General features: G+C 43.9%; 1 protein-coding gene across 1 annotated transcript in view; it reads right to left on the bottom strand.

Annotated features, from left to right (window-relative positions):
• LOC103179160 (protein Hook homolog 3-like) overlaps positions 1–19,267 on the bottom strand; it is an 86,155-nt gene that overhangs the window by 24,701 nt on the left and 42,187 nt on the right. The window contains exons 35-42 of the mRNA XM_042342022.1: positions 13,552–13,578; positions 13,396–13,431; positions 12,868–12,894; positions 12,599–12,634; positions 11,615–11,692; positions 11,346–11,381; positions 10,884–10,910; positions 10,442–10,477 (exon numbers count right to left, since the gene is read on the bottom strand). Coding sequence (XP_042197956.1) covers positions 10,442–10,477; positions 10,884–10,910; positions 11,346–11,381; positions 11,615–11,692; positions 12,599–12,634; positions 12,868–12,894; positions 13,396–13,431; positions 13,552–13,578 — 303 coding nt within the window. The remainder of the gene's footprint in view (positions 1–10,441; positions 10,478–10,883; positions 10,911–11,345; positions 11,382–11,614; positions 11,693–12,598; positions 12,635–12,867; positions 12,895–13,395; positions 13,432–13,551; positions 13,579–19,267) is intronic.

Raw genomic sequence — 19,267 nt, 5'->3', positions numbered from 1 at the left:
ACCAATTTATTTTATAACTAAACCAGACATCTCATTGCAATATTTAAATAAGTAAAAACGTATTCTTACTGAGGGCAGAGATTTTTGCTTTAAGATCATCCTCTTCTGATAAAATTGACAAGAAATCTATGAAGCATTTGTGTCATTCAGTCATTGCTGTTTTGCAACGTCCAATATTTTGCATTTCCACAGTCAGCGCCAAACCCAGGAGAAAAGCATCACAACACACACAGAAATGGGAACCCAAATAAATGAATGTTGAATGGAACTGAAATGTACCCTGGAGGTGGGAAATAACTGACCAATATAGTAAAACTTTCAAACTGGCAAATAACTACCTTTCTTCTTTACATCCACCGGTTTCTTTTCCTCTCTTGGTTTGGCTTCATCTGCTTGGTCTGGTTCTTTTCCTTCTTCTGTTGGAGTCAGATTTCTCAATATGATGAACATTTTCAAAATGATTTTGTTCAGCATCAAAATGTAAAGTGTGTACTAAATGGCCAACAACAACTAAATTTCATTTATATACCTCCTTTCACGTCGGGAGGACGTCCCAACGCATTGGATATGGAATGTTTTGGATCCAAATTGCGGGTCGAGATTATGGAGGTTGGAGGGCAGAGTGGGAAGGAAAGTGATTGAAGGGAGGGGGCAAGGAAAAGGGACTGCAGCTTGGAGGGTGGGTGCACGGTTGAAGGTCTCCCACCAATGGTAAGGCGGGAGACGTGTGGGAAGTGAAGCAGGCCGGAGTACGCTGAGCAGAGGGAGCAGGCAGGTTGGTCAGGGTGGGGGGAGTAGGGCCATGGAGGAGTTTGAAAGTGAGGACCAGGATCTTGAACTGTATCTGCTGTGTTATAGGAAGCCAGTGGAGTCGGGCGAGGTTGGGCATATGCAAGACGTCTTGGGATGGCTGAGAAGCAGTGTGGATATTATGAATGCGTGGATGAGAGTGTTGGTGTCCTACAGTGTGAGACAGTGGTGCAGACGGGCGATGTTGCAGAGGTGGGGAAAGCCGAGTGAGTCATGGCATGGATGTGGTGTCGAAAGGAGAGTTCAAAATTAAACAAGATGCCAAGATGTTGTGAGGTGAGGTGCAGTGTGCATGCTTGGATGGTGATGCTGTCAGGAGCTGACGGGAGACAATCAGGAGAGCCTCGGTTTTGTTGACATCAATTGAAGAAAGTTAGCTCTCATCCCGGCCTTGATGTCTGACAGACATTCTGTTGGACAGCAGTTGTCCTGGAGTCGGGGGGGAGGCAGAGAGATAGAGTTGGGTGTCATCCGCATACATGTGGAAGTTGACCCCGTGTCTGTGGATGATGTCCCCAAGAGGGAGCAGATAACAAAAGGCTGTTTCCTTACTCGCAGCTTTCAGTCTTGCTTGGCAAGAGGTTTGTTCTGCAAAGCAAATACAGATGAGAGGGAACAATTATATTTTCATATCAATATAGTTGGATGGTAAACGCTGCACAGTCGATGGTCAATTTAGTTCAAGGTAAGAAGATTCTGCACATTACATCAGTCTCTGTAAAACAGATTGTTTTGTCCAGTTTTACATCTATTCGAGAAACGAAAGGAAACAACAGCCAAGTTTCAGGGATCATGTTACATAAAGCAAATCGATGGCAATACCTTTTTCCCTTTCAGTAAGTAGCTTCTCTGTTGGGCAACACAGTAATTAACACACAGTGAACTATAACCCTTGAACGGAGAGACTGAAATAAACAATCAGTTACATACATCACTTATATCATAACTAGAATTAATTTATATATTACACAGAAATAAACCGTTTTCTTTATTTTAAATTGAAAATCAATTCATATTTGTTCCGCACCTTTTTCTTTCAAGGTCCCATCAACCTTCTCAAATTCTAAACACAAGAAACAAAGTGTAAATGAGATGCCAGTGATTGTTAATGACAATAAGATGACTATGTTTTGAAATGTAGGTAAGTGATAGAAAAATACACATTGATGCCTTCGGATTTTACCTTCCAATTGCTTCTTATTCGCCTTTTCTGCTCAAATCAACAAAAATATTTGCATTATTTCTCACCAGCCTTGGTCACAAAAATGCGGGTTCACAATACAACGTGTAAACATTTCCTTCCACATCGGCCAAAATATGGAATTGGCTGCAGTTATGAACAGTGTGTGCACCGCACATGTTCTTTTCTTAGCAGTTTTACACATAACCTCCACTTTCTTACCTAATTTATCCAGTGATATTTCACACGCTTTCTTTTCTGGAAATCACATGATAATTCTTTGTGTTAACAAAAAACTAGCAATCCTACAAACTGTGTAACTTTATTCTTCAAAAGTATTGCAGTATTAAATTGAACACAAACAGATTAAAATGCAATAAAAGTAATTGAAGCTAAAAGAAAATTTCTTCAAACTTATGAAATCTTGAATCTTTTATCAATACATACCGTCTTGTAACATGATCAGTTTTTTCACTGTAAACATAATTATGTACAGATGTATATGAAAGGACCTTATGTTTGATTGTTGAATTAATTCAACTCACATCAATTATGTTCTCTTGTAAAATAATCAAATATTAGTTGCCCACTGATCATAATGTAAAGCATCCAATCTACCTTCTGGTGTTAGTTTATCATAGGCTTTTTCTTCTAATGGAATAAAAAGGATCAGAATATTAGATTTGCCTCAACTACAAAACCAAATGTACATTGTGGCGGATTTGATAACACGGCAGAGCTCAAGAATATGTGTTCCAACATAACGATCGTTCAACAAAATACAAGTCATTGTTCAAGGAACTTCTGACAAAAAGGGCAACAAATACATCACATCCAACGTGTGTATAGATATGTAGACTTTATACTCACGCGCAGCTTTCAATTCTTTCTGACAATCAGCCAGTTCTGAAAAACAAAGATCAGCAGATTTTACTATATCACAATAAAATAAACACACAATAAACCTGCCAGATGTACATTGTTTACAATGCTATTGAGTTTATTTATATTAAAAGAACAATACCAATGAAATTCGAAATAAATCATAATGTAACAACATCCACCTTCTCACAATCTACCTGTTTTCTTGTTGTCCCGTTCTGCTTCTGTAAATATGATCAGGTTTAAAGAATTATTCATGAAATGTTTATCTTCAAAACAGTTTACAAAGTTCGGGACGTTTTACAACAACAACAACAAGATTTCATTTATAGAGCGCCTTTCATGTCAGGAGTACGTCCCAAGGCGCTGTACAGTTGGGTCGGGACCCGAGCATTGGGGGGAAATGGTCAGGGTGAGGGGAGGGAAGGGAGGGAGTGAGGAGGGGGTAGAGAGTCGAGAGTGGAGCTGAAGGCTGAAGGTCAAAGAGAAAAGTCTTGAGACCGGCCTTGAAGGAGGAAAGGGAGGAGGCGGTGAAGGCACTGGGGGTTAGAGTTCCAGAGCCTCGGGGCTGAGAGGCCGAAGGCCCGGCCACCGATGGTAGGGCGATTAGGGCGGGGGATGTGAAGCAGACCGGAGCCAGAGGAACGGAGGGTACGGGCAGGTAAGTGGGGGGATAGTAGGTCGGAGAGGTAGGAGGGAGCGAGGCCGTGAATGGCCTTGTAAGTGAGGATGAGGATCTTGAATTCGATCCTCTGGGGGATGGGGAGCCAGTGGAGGCGAGCGAGGGCGAGGGTGGGAGTGATGTGGTCGCGGTGTCTGGTGCGGGAAAGTACACGAGCTGCAGAGTTCTGAATGACCTGCAGTGTGGAGGGAGGTGCCGGGAAGGCCGGCGAGGAGAGAGTTCCCATAGTCCAGCCTTGAGGTGATAAAGGCGTGGACCAGAGTTTCAACCGCGTGAGGGGTGAGGTAGTGCCATAGTCTGGCGATATTCCGGAGGTGATGGAAGGCGGTGCCGGTTGTGGTGCGGATATGAGGGAGAAAGGACAGCTCAGGGTCGAACAGAACCCCGAGGTTCCTGATGGCTTTGAGAGGTGGAGAGTGCGGAGCTGATGGTGTCAGCGCCTGAGGTGCGGAGGCGCTGACGTGAGCCAATCAGGAGGGCCTCAATTTTGCACACATTGAGCTGAAGAAAGTTGTCTCTCGTCCAGGACTCAATGTCGGACAGACAGCTGTCAGGACATCGGGGGTCGTGGAGTTGAGGGTAAAGGAGGAAAGGTAGAGTTGGGTGTCATCCGCATATATGTGGAAGCTAACCCCATGTCTGCGGATGATGTCACCACAGGGGGAGCATATAGAGGGTGAAGAGGAGGGGACCGAGGACAGTGCCCTGAGGGACACCACACGAGACAGTGTGGGGGCCGGAGGAAAAGCCGTTTGTGGAAACAAAATGAAGACGGTGGGAGAGGTACGACCTAAACCACTCAAGGACAGGGTTTTACGAATGGTGCAGTGCAGCTCAGGATGTTTCAGGTTACATTTGCAATAATAATACCTCAGAGGAAACAGAAAACACAATTATCTGCCTGATTTGCCATCTGGGCATGTGGTGGGTTTTCCTACTTTAAAAGGGTTAATTATACAGACTGATAAGCATCTTAAACTTTAGAATTTTTAATTTTCAGTAAGGAAAGTGAAGAACAGAACAACTTTCTTTTTGAGGAAATGTTTAATTGTAAAGAGTTAACTTAATAAATTATTGCCCTCACCTAAAGCTTTCTCATCATTATCCTCTGCAAGTCAAACACGGAATTCATTAATTATTATTACATCAATCCCTGCATTTGATTTTGGGCTAAAGTCAAACCCTCAAAAAGCATTTCATATGGAATTATTCTGAATCGTAAACAAAGGGCATTTAAAGGCATTGACGCACATTAATATTCTACATCCATAAGGCCATTGAGGAATGTATTGAGGATATTTGGCCTGGCATTTGTCACAGTGGGAAAGGATTATCTCCAGGTCTCCTGGCCAACAATATTTACAATTATTTCTTAAGATATTTAGCCCTTAAACAAGCTCCAAAAATGAAATAATTCTACTCACTGTATTTTCTCAGCTCTTCTCGACACTTTTTTAGTTCTGGAAACAAAATCGAAATTTATTCAACACATTTTCTCTGAAACCAGTTTTAAAATACTAATTGTTTGATATTAAATACAAACAGAAACAAATGACCAACAAACAGAGCATCATTGACATCCCCAAACTTCAAACCTTTTTCTGATTCTTTTAGATCTGTCTGACATTTGGTTACTTCTGGAAACCAAAACAATGAACGGGTTAAACATTTTCATTTCAAGCCATAGATGGTCCATTTGGGAATCAGAGGCACATTTCAACATTTCACAAGAAACAAAAGATTCGTCTGGAGACAATGTTAGAAGCAAAATGAAGAATGCCCTTCACTTTGAAGAATGCCGTCTCCTCCCTTATCTCCTCCCTCAACCTCTCCCTCCACATCCACTCCACACCCACGTCCACGGTCACCCCCTCGACCTGGTGATCACTCGGGGCCTCACCATCTTGGACCACACAATCATCGACAAAGCGATCTCGGACCCTCATTCATCTCCTTCAAAACCTCAATGACCCTCCCAACAGGCACCCAGTCCACCTCCATCTCCTACTGCCCTTGGGAAATATCTCCCCCACTCCCTCTCGGCTGCTTTGGAGTCATCTGAACTCCTTCCTGCTGGGCTTCCTCCCGCAATGTCCTATCCTCCTCAGTCACTCTCCTCCACTGCTCCCTCTCATCAACTCTCGATTCCCTTGCTGCCCTCACTGAAGGGGCAGCACCTACTATCTCACTACCACCTTCTACTCACTAAAGTCACCATGGTACGACAGCCACTTTCGCTCCCTTCAAGCACAGGTGCGTGCCACTGAACTCAACTCAGTTAAATCAAACTTACCAATCCATCAGCAGATCTGGCTGGACCTTATCAAATCTTACTGCCCTGCCCTCTCCTCCACTAAATCGTCATTCCACTCCAAGACAATCTTGGAGGCCAAGGACAACCCCAGGCTCAGGAGGTGTCTCATCCGTCCACCCTCTCATGCTTTGCCCATCCCCAACTCCAACGCCAACAGTAAGGTGATGCTGGTCTTCCTCGAATCTAAAGTTGAGGGAATCCGCTCTTATGCCTCTGTCCTTCCATCTACTACCCCTTCCCCATCTCCCCCTCTCAACCCGGCCCCTACCCATCGCTCCATCCACAACTTCGAACCTGCTCCCCCTTCTCACTCATCACCATTCAAATCTGCATGAAACTGACCATCTGCTCCCTCGACCTCATCCATACCCCTCTCCTCACCTCTCAGCTCCATCTCCTTTCCTGTCTTCTCACAGACATCATAAATCTCTCCCTATCCACTGGTATCATTCCCATCCATTAAAAACGGACGCCATCACCCCTATCCTTTAAAAACCCTTCCTGGACCCATTTCTGATGTCAAACTGCCGCCCCATCTCCAACCTCCCTTTCCTCTCCGAGATCCTGGAATGAGTTGTTGATTCCCAGGATCGCTCCCATCCACAGCACAGAAACAACCCTGATCAAAGAGACAAATGGCATTTTGTCCACCTGCGACCACAGCTCCCTCTGACTCGTTGTCCTCCTTAACATCATTGCTGCCTACAACAATGTTCACAGCATTTTCCTCATCCTCTACCTTACCTCAACGTTCATGATTCTGAACTTGATTGGTTCAGAGCATACCTCTCACACTGCCTCCACTTCACCTCCACAAACGCTTCCTCCTCTAGCTCCAGCAACCTCTTGTGCAGCGTTCCTCAGGGCTCTGTCCTTGGCCCCTCCTCTTCAACATCTATATGTTCCCTCATGGTGACATCGGCCTCAGACGTTGGGTCAACTTCCACATGTATGTGCATGACACTCAACTGTACCTCTCTACCTCCACAATTGACTCCAGGCCACTGTTGTTCTTTCAGTCATCAATGCTGGATGAGAGCTAACTTTCTCCAATTGAATGTCAACAAGACCAAGGCCCTCCATTGGCTTCCATTAGCGCTTCCCCACCTCCGCAACATTGCCCAGCTCCACCATTGTCTCACACCACAGGCCATCAAAAGCCTTGTTCACGCATTCATAACATGGAGGCTTGACTATGCAAACACCTTGCTTGTCGGCCTCCCCAACTCCTCCCTCCATAAGCTGCAGATCATCCGGAACTCTGCAGCTCGTGTCCTATCCAGCAAAAGGCTCCATGATCCTATCGCACCTATCCTTGCCTGACTCCACTGGCTTCCCATCACTCAGACGATACAGCTCAAGATCCTGGTCCTCACATTCAAATCCCTCCATGAACTTGCGACCTCTGCGACCTCCTAACCTCATAACAACCTGCTCGCTCCCTCCGCTCAGCGGACTCTGGCCTACTTCACGTTTCAAAACTCACACATCCCACAATTAGTGGGTGGGCCTTCTGCACTCCACCCCAACCCTCTGGATCTCTATCCCGGAACATTGAAACACTGCCCTCCACACTCCCAATCCCGAACCCCAGCTCCGAAACGTTGACTGTCCAGTGCCTTGAGACGTCCTTCCATGTGAAAGGCGCTATACAAATGTATTTCTGTTGTTGTTGTTTACACATTCCAGTTGATTATTGTATAATATACAACGATTGCTCAACTGTGATCACCATTGTGTAATGAAATGCCTCTTGATATCTGTCTTAAATTGCTCTTCATACGCCTCACCTATTTTTACCAATTTTTACATTGTGAGCAACAAAACAACTGAAATCCCTCCTCCCAAATCTTTAAATGAATTATATATTCTCACTTGCTGCTTTTATCTCTTCTTCACAAGTGTCTCTTTCTGAAAAAGAACATTTTTTTAAGCAAATTTGTTTCAATCAATCGACAGGTGGATTCAGATTGTGTTATCGACTGCCTCTCCGAAGGAGGACAAACACAAGGAGAGGATGATCCATAAACAACCCATTCGGTGCCTTTAATGAAGGGAGTCTGATATCAAAAGAGGAACCGAGAGATTGTAATGGATATCAGTGATCAATTGTTTGACAAATCTCCTCTCTCAGATCAATGTCATTACCTTTATCATTCTTTTCAATTGATTCCTCTGTTGAGGAAAGCAAGAATTAGCGGGCATTCAAATATATTATGTAATATGATTATATCATGATATTAATACGTTATCTGCACATTTTATCAAATTCCAAATATCTTATTTCTGGTTGTGAGACTGAATTATATCTAATATTCTATGATATACCACGTGCATATACATAAATCTATGTGGATATAATTTAAAACACATTATTTTCTGTACCTGTAGTTTTCAAACTTTCTTTCGCTTTCTCTAAATCTAAAACAAGAAACATAAAATCTTCAGCTCAGTGCCACCTGTTTAGATGCTCCCTTGATACTGGTGAATGCCTGGTTCCTGATTTGCTTGGGAAGGTGTGATTTGCTTCCTCTGAGTGTTTGCGTTCACGTGTATGTTTGTCTACATGTCATTATCGACTGTTTATTTATATCTGTATCTGACATTAAAGTTAGCAACAGATTGAGCGAAATCATGATGTTCAAAAGACGTTCGCTGTATAAAATAGTCACAAATAGATCAAATAGCAGAGGTAGAAGAAATTTCTTCACACAGAGAGTAGTGGGAATGTGGAAATCGTTACCACAAGGAGTTGTTGAGGCAAATAGCATAGAATTATTTAAGGGAAAGCTCGAGAGGTACATGAGGGAGAAAGGAATAGAAGGTTACGCTTGAAGGTTTAGTTGAGGAAGGGCAGGAGGAGGCTCATGTGGAACATATAAACACCGGCATAGACCAGCTGAGCCGAATGGCTGTTCCTGTGCTGTATATTCTAATATATGTCAGTCAGATCAAAAATGTATTGCCGACAAAAGGAATAATAGCATTTACACTGTGATGTGTAACAGTATATGAACATTTACCCGCAGTTTGTTTAATTTTAAGATCCTCTGTAAGCAAAAAACAATTATTAAGATTCACACTTAAGTATTATTTCCTATCGATATGAATTGTATAATCAGCAGAAAAAATATCATTTTCTTATTTGAAATTCAGAAACCTCTTCCCTACCTGCTTCCTTTAGTTTTGTTTTACACTCTTCCAGCTCTGAAAAACAGAGTGATTTTTTTGTTACATAACACAATAGTGTCATGAATTGGGTACAACTCTTCTCAAACTGTATAAGTATTTCAGATAGAAACTCACAACCGTCATCACAACATGAAGCCACTGACACCCCGACCCCAACACAAACAATGACACATTTGAGCACAACAACCCAGTGTGATCTAACTGATTCCTCGCAAACTGATGTATCTGAGGATATATGTGAGGAGAGACGCTGTGAAACAAGAACTGATCAGAGCACAACCGTAATCGTGTCTTCTCACAAGAAAAATATTCAGGTCAAAGCAACAGAAGCCAAAGAATGTGATTTTGATCAAATTTTAAAGCTCACCTGTCCCTGCACTTTCTGTTTTTAATTCTATTTTTGAAAAGCCATAAAATTAGTTTAGATTGAGGGAATTCTCCAATGGGAAATGTACAACAAGAACAAAATGACCCCATGTCTGGGGATGATGTCACCGAGGGGGAGCACATAGAGGGTGAAGAGGAGGGGACCGAGGACAGTGCCCTGAGGGATACCACACGAGACAGTGCGGGGACCGGAGGAAAAGCCGTATGTGGAAACAAAATGAAGACGGTGGGAGAGGTACGACTTAAACCACTCAAGGACAGGGCCTTGAAGGTTGAGGTGGGATGACAAGCGGTGGAGGAGGATAGCGTGGTCGACCGTATCCAATGCTGCCGATAGGTCGAGGAGGACGAGGAGGCAGAGGGAGCCCTGGTCGCAGATGGTCAAGATGTCATTGGTGACCTTGACCAGGGCGGTTTCAGTGCTATGGGCAGCACGGAAACCCGACTGAAGGGGTTCGAGTAATGCATGGGTGGAGAGGGAAGAGCGCAGATGGGAGGTGACAACTCTTTCAAGGACCTTGGACAGGAAGGGCAGGTTGGAGATGGGCCGGTAGTTTGATAGCTGCAACGCATCAAGGGAGGGTTTTTTCAAAGTGGGAGTGATGGTGGCAGTTTTTAGGGGTTTATTTAACACAAATAATCTGGGCTTACTTGCTGTGTCCTCGTCCTCTGCAACAACCTCTTGCTCTAAAGCCCAAGCAAAGAATCCATTAAGCACTGCGTGAGAATACACTCATTGCCTGTTGCTGACTTTGCTCCCTTGAGCCGGGCAGCCAGAAAAGAAGCCGAGAGAAACAGAACCACCAACTGACGACCTCATGTAACTAATAATACAAGAGAACACAGTGAGGAAAGGTGAAAGGGTGAGAAGTTAAGAAGTGTTTGCAGTTTGGTATTATGTGCTGGGCGCTGCACTTGGGAAAGGATAGACTCGACTCACAACAAGGATGTTGACATGACCCATTTCACAAGGCTTTCTGGACATCAGTCTCACCTGCCAGGACTGTGAGCTTTTTACACTCTTCTATTTCTGAAAAGCAAACAAAATATTTATGAGGTATTTTTATTTCAACAGTGAATGATTCTCTTGCTTGGGGAGAACCAAACTCCAACCTACGGCTGCCGTTTCCTTTCCAACACAGTAAGAGGAACACATCACATTCACAAGAATCATCAACACATGAAATCCCAATGCACACACACGATGAAAGAGGTTGAGGTTACATAACAAATATCCACACATCAATAACTGTATAAACTGAGGCGTAATCAATGTTTCTCATATTGCGTTTAAACCTCTTCTTGTTTTCCCCACAACCATCAGAACATAAAATATTTCAATAGAAATGATATCTTTGCAGCAAAAGATGCAGAAGCTCAGTCACAGATATGACTCATGAATTTCATATCAACTTTCAAATCGTTTCAGTATTTACCTTTTTCTATGTCTTTAATCTCCGCTTCTAGAAAAATAATAGTGGTTAAACACGTTAGTTATTGAATGCTCCTTCATTAGCAACACAGCAACCTGTAAAGGCAGCGCTTTGGGACGTCCTCCCGACATGAAAGGACATCTGTGAATGTAATTTTGTTGTTGTTGTTGTGTGATATTAAGTGTTGTTGATGAAATACCACGACAGATGTTAACCGTTAACAATTACAACATCAATTTACAACTGACAATCGTATAGTTCAAAACATGCAATTATCTGAGTAATCCATGGTCTGTACAAGTGATTTCCTCAATATTTCCAACCAACTACTAATACAGATTTACCAGTAAGTTAAACACCCTGAAATCTCAGTGAAAACAAAAGCAGAATAACCTACACAAAAGAATGTTATAACCAACCAAACATCTCATCACAATACTTAAACAAATAAAAAAGTATTCTTACTTAGGGCAGAGATTTTTGCTTTAAGATCATCCTCTTCTGATAAAATTGACAAGAAATCTATGAAGCATTTGTGTCATTCATTCACTGCTGTTTTGCAACGTCCAATATTTTGCATTTCCACAGTCAGCGCCAAACCCAGGAGAAAAGCATCACAACACACACAGAAATGGGAACCCAAATAAATGTATGTTGAATGGAACTGAAATGTACCCTGGAGGTGGGAAATAACTGACCAATATAGTAAAACTTTCAAACGGGCAAGTAACTACCTTTCTTCTTTACATCCACCGGTTTCTTTTCCTCTCTTGGTTTGGCTTCATCTGCTTGGTCTGGTTCTTTTCCTTCTTCTGTTGGAGTCAGATTTCTCAATACGATGAACATTTTAAATTTTGGACCCGAACTGGGAGTCGAGATTGGAAGGCAAGGTGGGAAGGAGGGAGATTGAGTGTAGGGGGCAAGGATGAGGGATTGCAGCATGGTGTTGCAGAGAATAATGGCAGGGTTGAAGGCCTCTCTACAGTGATTGTGCAGGCAAGGCCGGGTCGTGAAGCAGGCCGGAGCCCACGGAACAGAAGCAGCGACCAGGTTGGTAGGGATTCTGGTGGTACCAGTGGTAGTGGGGATCAAGGGCATGGGACACTTAGTAGGTGAGAACCAGGATCTTGCCTGTAGCCTCTGTATGATGGAAAACCAGTGGAGACGGGCGAGGATATAATAATAATAAAATAAGGATGGGGATGATAGGGTCATAAAGCCTGGTGCTGGAGAGGAAATGGGCTACAGCGTTCTAGATGATCTGCAGCCGCTGCAGAGAGTTGTTGGGGAGGCTGACAAGCAGCTGGTTTGCATAGTCAAGCCTGAACGTTATGAAGGCATGGATGGGTGTTTTAGCGGCCGGCGGTGTGAGATGTTGCAGAGGGGTGGATGGCCGAGCGAATCATGGCACGGATATGGAGTACAAACAATAGTTGAAGTTGAAACAAGATGCCAAGGTTTTGGACTGGCTCAGTGAGGTGCAGTGTGCATCTTTGAATAGAGATGTTGTCAGCATCTGTAGTATGGAGGAGCTGCCGGGAGCTCTCATCCGGGCCTTGATGTCTGACAGACATTCTGTTGGACAGCAGTTGTCCTGGAGTCGGGGGGGGAGGCAGAGAGATAGAGTTGAGTGTCATCCGCATACATGTGGAAGTTGACCCCGTGTCTGTGGATGATGTCCCCAAGAGGGAGCAGATAATAAAAGGCTGTTTCCTTACTCGCAGCTTTCAGTCTTGCTTGGCAAGAGGTTTGTTCTGCAAAGCAAACACAGATGAGAGGGAACAATTTTATTTCCATATAAACATAGTTGGATGGTAAACACTGTACAGTCGATTGTCAATTTAGTTCAAGGTAAGAAGATTCTGCACTTTATTTCAGTCACTGTAAAACAGATTTTTTTGTCCAGTTTTACATCTATTTGAGAAACGAAAGCAAACAACAGCCAAGTTTCAGGGATCAGTTACATAAAGCAAATCAATGGCAATACCTTTTTCTCTTTCAGTAAGTAGCTTCTCTGTTGGGCAACACAGTAATTAATACACAGTGAACTATAACCCTTGAACGGAGAGACTGAAATAAACAATCAGTTACATACATCACTTGTATCATGTGGAGTCCTGTAGCTCAGTGGTTAGAGCACTCGCTTTGCAATGAGAGACCTGAGTTCAATTCCAGGCAGAGTGAAACCTTGGGCAAGTTTCCTTACTCCACACAGAGCCTAATAATAATCCCTCCAAAACCAAAACCAATAATAAATTGGTCATTTTCAATCTCCGACTGTTTGTGGGACATTGCTGCGCACAATTGGCTGCCGCGTTCGCCCACAAATATACAGTCAGTTCACTTTACAGTGTGTTCTGTGAAGCGCTTTGGGACGTCCTCCCAACGTGAAAAGCGCTATATCAAATGCAAGGATTATTATTATTATCATAACTCAAATTAATTTATATATAACATGCAAATAAACCCTTTTCTTCATTTTAAAAGAGAAAATCAATTCATATTTGTTCCGCACCTTTTTCTTTCAAGGTCCCATCAACCTTCTCAAATTCTAAACACAAGAAACAAAGTGTAAATGAGATGCCAGTGATTGTTAATGACAATAAGATGACTATGTTTTGAAATGTAGGTAAGTGATAGAAAAATACACATTGATGCCATGGGATTTTACCTTCCAATTGCTTCTTATTCGCCTTATCTGCTCAAATCAACAAAAATATTTGCATTATTTCTCACCAGCCTTGGTCACAAAAATGCGGATTCACAATACAACGTGTAAACATTTCCTTCCACATTGGCCAAAATATGGAATTGGCTGCAGTTATGAACAGTGTGTGCACCGCACATGTTCTTTTCTTAGCAGTTTCACACATATCCACCATTTTCTCACCTAATTTATTCAGTGACATTTCACACGCTTTCTTTTCTGGAATTCACATTATAATTCTTTGTGTTAACAACAAACTATAGCAGCCTTGCAACCTGTGTAACTTTATTCTTCCAAACTATTTCAGTATTAAATTGAACACAAACAGATTAAGCTGCAATAAAAGCAGTAATCGAAGTGAAAAGAAAATTTATGAAATCTTGAATCTTTTCTCAATACATACCGTCTTGTAACATGATCAATTTTTTCACTGTAAATATAATTATGTACAAATGTATATGAAAGGACCTTATGTTTGATTGTTGAATTAATTCAACTCACTCAATTATGTCCCTTGTAATAGAACCAAATATTAGTTCCCACGAATCGTAATGTAAAGCATCCAATCTACCTTCTGGTGTTAGTTTATCATAGGCTTTTTCTTCTGTTGGAATAAAAAGGATCAGAATATTAGATTTGCAAAGGGCCTGAACTACAAAACCAAATGTACATTGTGGCGGATTTGATAACATGGCAGAGCTCAAGTATATGTTTTCCAACACAACGATCGTCCAATATTGTTCAAGGAACTTCTGACGAAAAATGCATAAAAATACATCACGTGCAACGTGTGTATAGATATGTAGAGTTTATACTCACGCGCAGCTTTTAGTCCTTTCTGACAATCAGCCAGTTCTGAAAAACAAAGATCAGGAAAGTTTACTATATCATAATAATATAGACACAAAATAATGGCCACACAATAAACCTGCCAGATGTACATTGTTTACAATGCTATTGAGTTTATTTCCATTAAACTGGAACCTGAGTAAAAAGAAAAGTATCAGCGAAATTCGAAATCAATCGTAATGTAACAACATCCACCTTCTCACAATCTACCTGTTTTCTTGTCGTCCCGTTCTGCTTCTGTAAATATGATCAGGTTTGAAGAATTATTGGGGAAATGCTTTTCTTCAAAACAATCTACAAAGTTAAGGAGGTTGTGCGAATGGTGCAGTGCAGCTCAGGATGTTTCAGGTTACATTTACAATAATAATACCTCAGAGGAAACAGAAAACACAATTATCTGCCTGATTTGCCATCTGGGCATGTGCTGGGTTTTCCTACCTTAAAAGGGTTAATTATACAGAATGATCTTAAACTTTAGAAATTTTAATTTTCAGTATGGAAAGGGAAGAACAGAACAACTTTCTTTCTGAGGAAATGTTACAATGCTTAACTTAATAAAAAGTTGTCCTTACCTAAAGCTTTCTCATCCTTATCCTCTACAAGTCAAACATAATTATTACTACAGCAATCCTTGCATTTGATTTTGTGGCTAAAGTCAAATCCTCACAAACCATTTCACATGGAATTATTCGAAATCGCAACTACAACAACAAAATTACATTTATATAGCGCCTTTCTCATTTGGAGGATGTCCCAAGGCCATGGACAGTCAGGCGTCAGGACCCGAGCGTGGGTGAGTGGTGGGGTAGGGCTAAGGGAAGGCAGAGAAGTGGGAAGGTGACCAAAGGCACGATCGAAGAGGAGGGTCTTGAGACTGGCCTTGAAGGAGGCCAGGGAGGAAGCGAGGCGAAAGGGACTGTGGGATGGAGTTCCAGAGTGCGGGGGCAGAGAGGCTGAAAGCCCGATCACCGGGTTGGGCGGTAGATATGGAGCAGGCAGGTTAGAAGGGAGTCAGCAGTTCAGAGAAGCAGGAGAGGGCAAGGCCATGGATGGCCTTGAAAGTGAGGATGAGGATCTTGAATCCGATCCTCTGAAGGATGGGGAGCCAGTGGAGTCAGGGTGGCGGTGATAGGGTCACGGAGCCTGATGCGCGAGAGTACAGAAGTTGCAGAATTTTGGATTATCTGCAGATTGTGAAGGGAAGAGTTGNAGGCTGATGAAGATGGAGTTTCCATAACTGAACGTTGATGTGACGAATGCGTGGGTGAGAGTTTCAGCACCCTGAGGGGTGAGGCAGTGGCGGAGTCTGGCAATGTTGTGGATGTAGTAGTAGGCCACCCAGGTTCCTGACTAGCTTAGTGTGCAGCCATGGAGGCCGATGCTGATAGTGCGGAGGTGCAGAGTCAAGTTGCGGAGGCGCTGGCATGAGCCAATCAGGAGGCCCTCAGAGTTGCTGATGTTCAGTTGGAGAAAGTTGTCCCTCTTCCAGGACTTGATGTCGGACAGGCAGTCGATCAGGACGCCAGTAGTCCTGGAGTTGAGTGTGGAGGCAAAGTTGGGTGTCATCCGCATACATGTGGAAATTTACCCCATGCCTGCGGATGATGTCACCAAGTGGGAGCATGTAGAGAGTGAAGAGGAGGAGACCAAGGACAGAGCCCTGAGGAACACCGCATGAGATGGTGCAGGCTGGAGGAGAAGCCATTTGCAGAGGCGAAGTGGAGGCGATGTGAAAGGTAGGACCTGAACCAGTCAAGGACAGAACCTTGAAGGTAGAGGTGGGAGGAGAGGCAGTGGAGGAGGATTGAGTGGTCCACAGGATCAAAGGCGGAAGATAGGTTGAGGAGGACGAGGTGGCAGAGGGAGCCCTGGTCACATATGGTCAGGATGTCAATTGTGACCTTGACCAGAGCAGTTTCCGTGCTGTGGGCAGCAGGGAAATCCGATTGGAGGGGTTCATGGAGGGAGTGAGAGGAAAGAATGAAGCTGTGAGGCAATGGCTCTCTCAAGGACCTTGGATAGGAAGGAGAGATTTGAGATGGGCCAGTAGCTAGATAGCTGTGATGGGTCAAGGGAAGGTTTCTTCAAGATGGGGGTGATAGTGGCTGCTTTGAGGGGGTAGGAACAGTGCAAGATGACAGGGAGAGATTAATGATGTCTGCGAGTAATGAGGAAGGAGATGAAGCTGGGATTTAAGAAGAGGGGTGGGGATGGGGGTCCAGGGAGCAGGTGGTGAGTTTCATGAAGGATATGGTGGTGATGATAGAGAAAGGGGGGACAGATTCAAAGGTGTGGAAGGAGGGATGGGTAGTGGTCGGAGTGTGGGGTGGGGGGATGGAGGGGGTGGAAGTTGGGATGGCAGTGGCAGCTGAGCAGATTCCCTCAATTTTGAACTCGAGGAAGTCCAGCATTTCCTCGCAGTGGGAGTCGGAGGAAAGAATTTATGAGGCGTGGCGTATAAATGATGGGCATTTAAAGTCATTGACTGCACATTAATATCCTACATCCATAAGGCCATTGAGAAATGTATCAAGGATTTTTGGCCTGGCATTTGTAACAGTGGGAAAGGATTATCTCCAGGTCTCCTGGCCAACAATTATTCCATCAATATTTAGCCCTTATACATATTCCAAAAATGAAATAATTCTACTCACTGTATTTTCTCAGCTCTTCTCGACATTTTTTTAGTTCTGGAAACAAAATCGAAATGTATTCAACACCTTTCCTCTGAAACCAGTTTCAAAATACTAATTGCTTGATATTAAATAGAAACAGAACCAAATGGCCAACAAACAGAGCATCATTGACATCCCCAAACTTCAAACCTTTTTCTGCTAAAAAATGTTGTCCTTACCAAAATGTTTCTCATCATTAGCCTCTACAAGTCAAACACGGAATTCGTCAATTCTTCCGGATTAAACATTTTCATTTCAAACACTAGATGTGTCATTGAGGCACATTTCAACATTTCACAAGAAATTTCACATCGTCTGGAGACAATGTTAGAAGCACAATGAAGAATGTCCTTCACTTTGAAGAATGACATCTCCTCCCTTATCTCCTCCCTCAACCTCTCCCTACACATCCACTCCACACCACACCAACGTGCACCTGGTGATCACTCGTGGCCTCACCATCTCGGACCTCACCATCATCAACAAAGCAATCTCGGACCAAACTTCATATCCCTCAACTCCTCGTTGCCTCTCCCAACCAGTACCCAAACCATCTCCATCTCCTACCGCCCCTGGGAAAATATCCCCCCCCCCACTATCTCGGCTGCCTTGGAGTTATCTGAACTCCTTCCCTTGTTGGCTTTCTCCCGCAAAGACCTATCTTCCTCAGTTACTCTACTCCACAGCTCCCTCTCCTCCACTCTCGATTCCTTTGCTGCCCTCAGTTCCTGCTCATGAAAGTCACCATGTTACACCAGCCACCTCCGTTCTCTTGAATCACATGTGCTGGCTGCTGAATGCATCTGGCTTAAATCGAACTTAACGATCCATCGGCAGATCTGGCTGGCTCGTCTTCGCAATCACCAAAGGTCTCATCCGCCCACCCTCTCATGCCTCGCCCCTCCCCGCATCCAATGCCAACTGTGAGCCAATGCTGGCTTTCCTCAACTCCAAAGTCGTGGGGATCCACTCAGCTGCCTCTGCCCTTCCATCTACTAGGCCCTCCCCATCTCCCTTTCTCACACCTGTGCCTACCCAACACTCCCTCCACATCTTAAAACCTGTCTCCCCCTCCTCTCTCATCACCACTATAACCCACATGAAACTGACCAACTGATACCTCGAACCCATCCTTAACCCTCTCCTTACCTACCAGCTCCACCTCCTAGCCTCTCTTCTCAAAGACATCATAAACCTCTCCCTGTTCACTCTACCATACCACCCCTTTAAAAGCAGACATCAACACTCCTATCCTTAAAAAATCCTCCCTGGACCCATCCTGCTCTCAAACTACGGCCCCATCCACAACCTCCCTTTCCTCTCCAAGGTCCTGGAATGAGTCATTGATTCCCAGCTTTGCTCCTTCCTCTCCTGCCAATCCCTTCACGTTGCCCTCCAATCGGGTTGTTATGCCACCCACAGCACAGAAACTTCCCTGGTCAAAGTGACAAATGACATTCTGTCCATCTGCGACCAGGGCTGTCTCTGCCTCCTCATCCTCCTTGACCTCTCTGCTGCCTACAACACTATTGACCAATCTATCCTCATCCATCACCTCTCGTCTCACCTCAACCTTCACGGTTCTGCCCTTGAATGGTTCAGATTGTACCACTCAAACCACCTCCACTTCATCCCCACAAACGGTTTCTCCTCTAGCCCCCGCAGGATCTCGTGCGGCGTTCCTCAAGGCTCTGTCCTTGGACCCTCCTCTTCAACATCTAAATGCTCCCTCTTGGTGACATCATCTGCAGACATGGGGTCAACTTCCACATATATGTAGATGACACCCAACGCTACCTCTTTGCCTCCACCCTCGACTCCAGGATGACTCCTGTCCTGATAGAGTATTTGGATGAGAGCTAACTTCAATTGAATATCATCAAGACCGAGGCCCTACTGATTGGCTCCCATCAGTGCTTCCTCACATCCACCCCATCTCCTTGCCCTGTCACTGTCTCACACCGCAAGTTGCCAAAACCCTCATACACACATTCATAATATCAAAGTTTGAATACGCAAACGCCTTGAGTGTTGGACTCCCCAAATCCTCCCCCAAAAGCTGCAGATCATCCAGAAATCTGTAGTTCATATCCATCAGTTCAAGATTGTGGTTCACACATTCAAAACCCTCCATGGCCTTCCACTCCACTACATCT

The sequence above is a fragment of the Callorhinchus milii genome, unplaced genomic scaffold (assembly GCF_018977255.1).
Source record: "Callorhinchus milii isolate IMCB2004 unplaced genomic scaffold, IMCB_Cmil_1.0 Scaffold19, whole genome shotgun sequence".
NCBI lineage: Eukaryota > Metazoa > Chordata > Chondrichthyes > Chimaeriformes > Callorhinchidae > Callorhinchus > Callorhinchus milii.
Note: the sequence above shows the minus strand (reverse complement) of the source record. Positions and strands in the feature narration are given on the sequence as shown.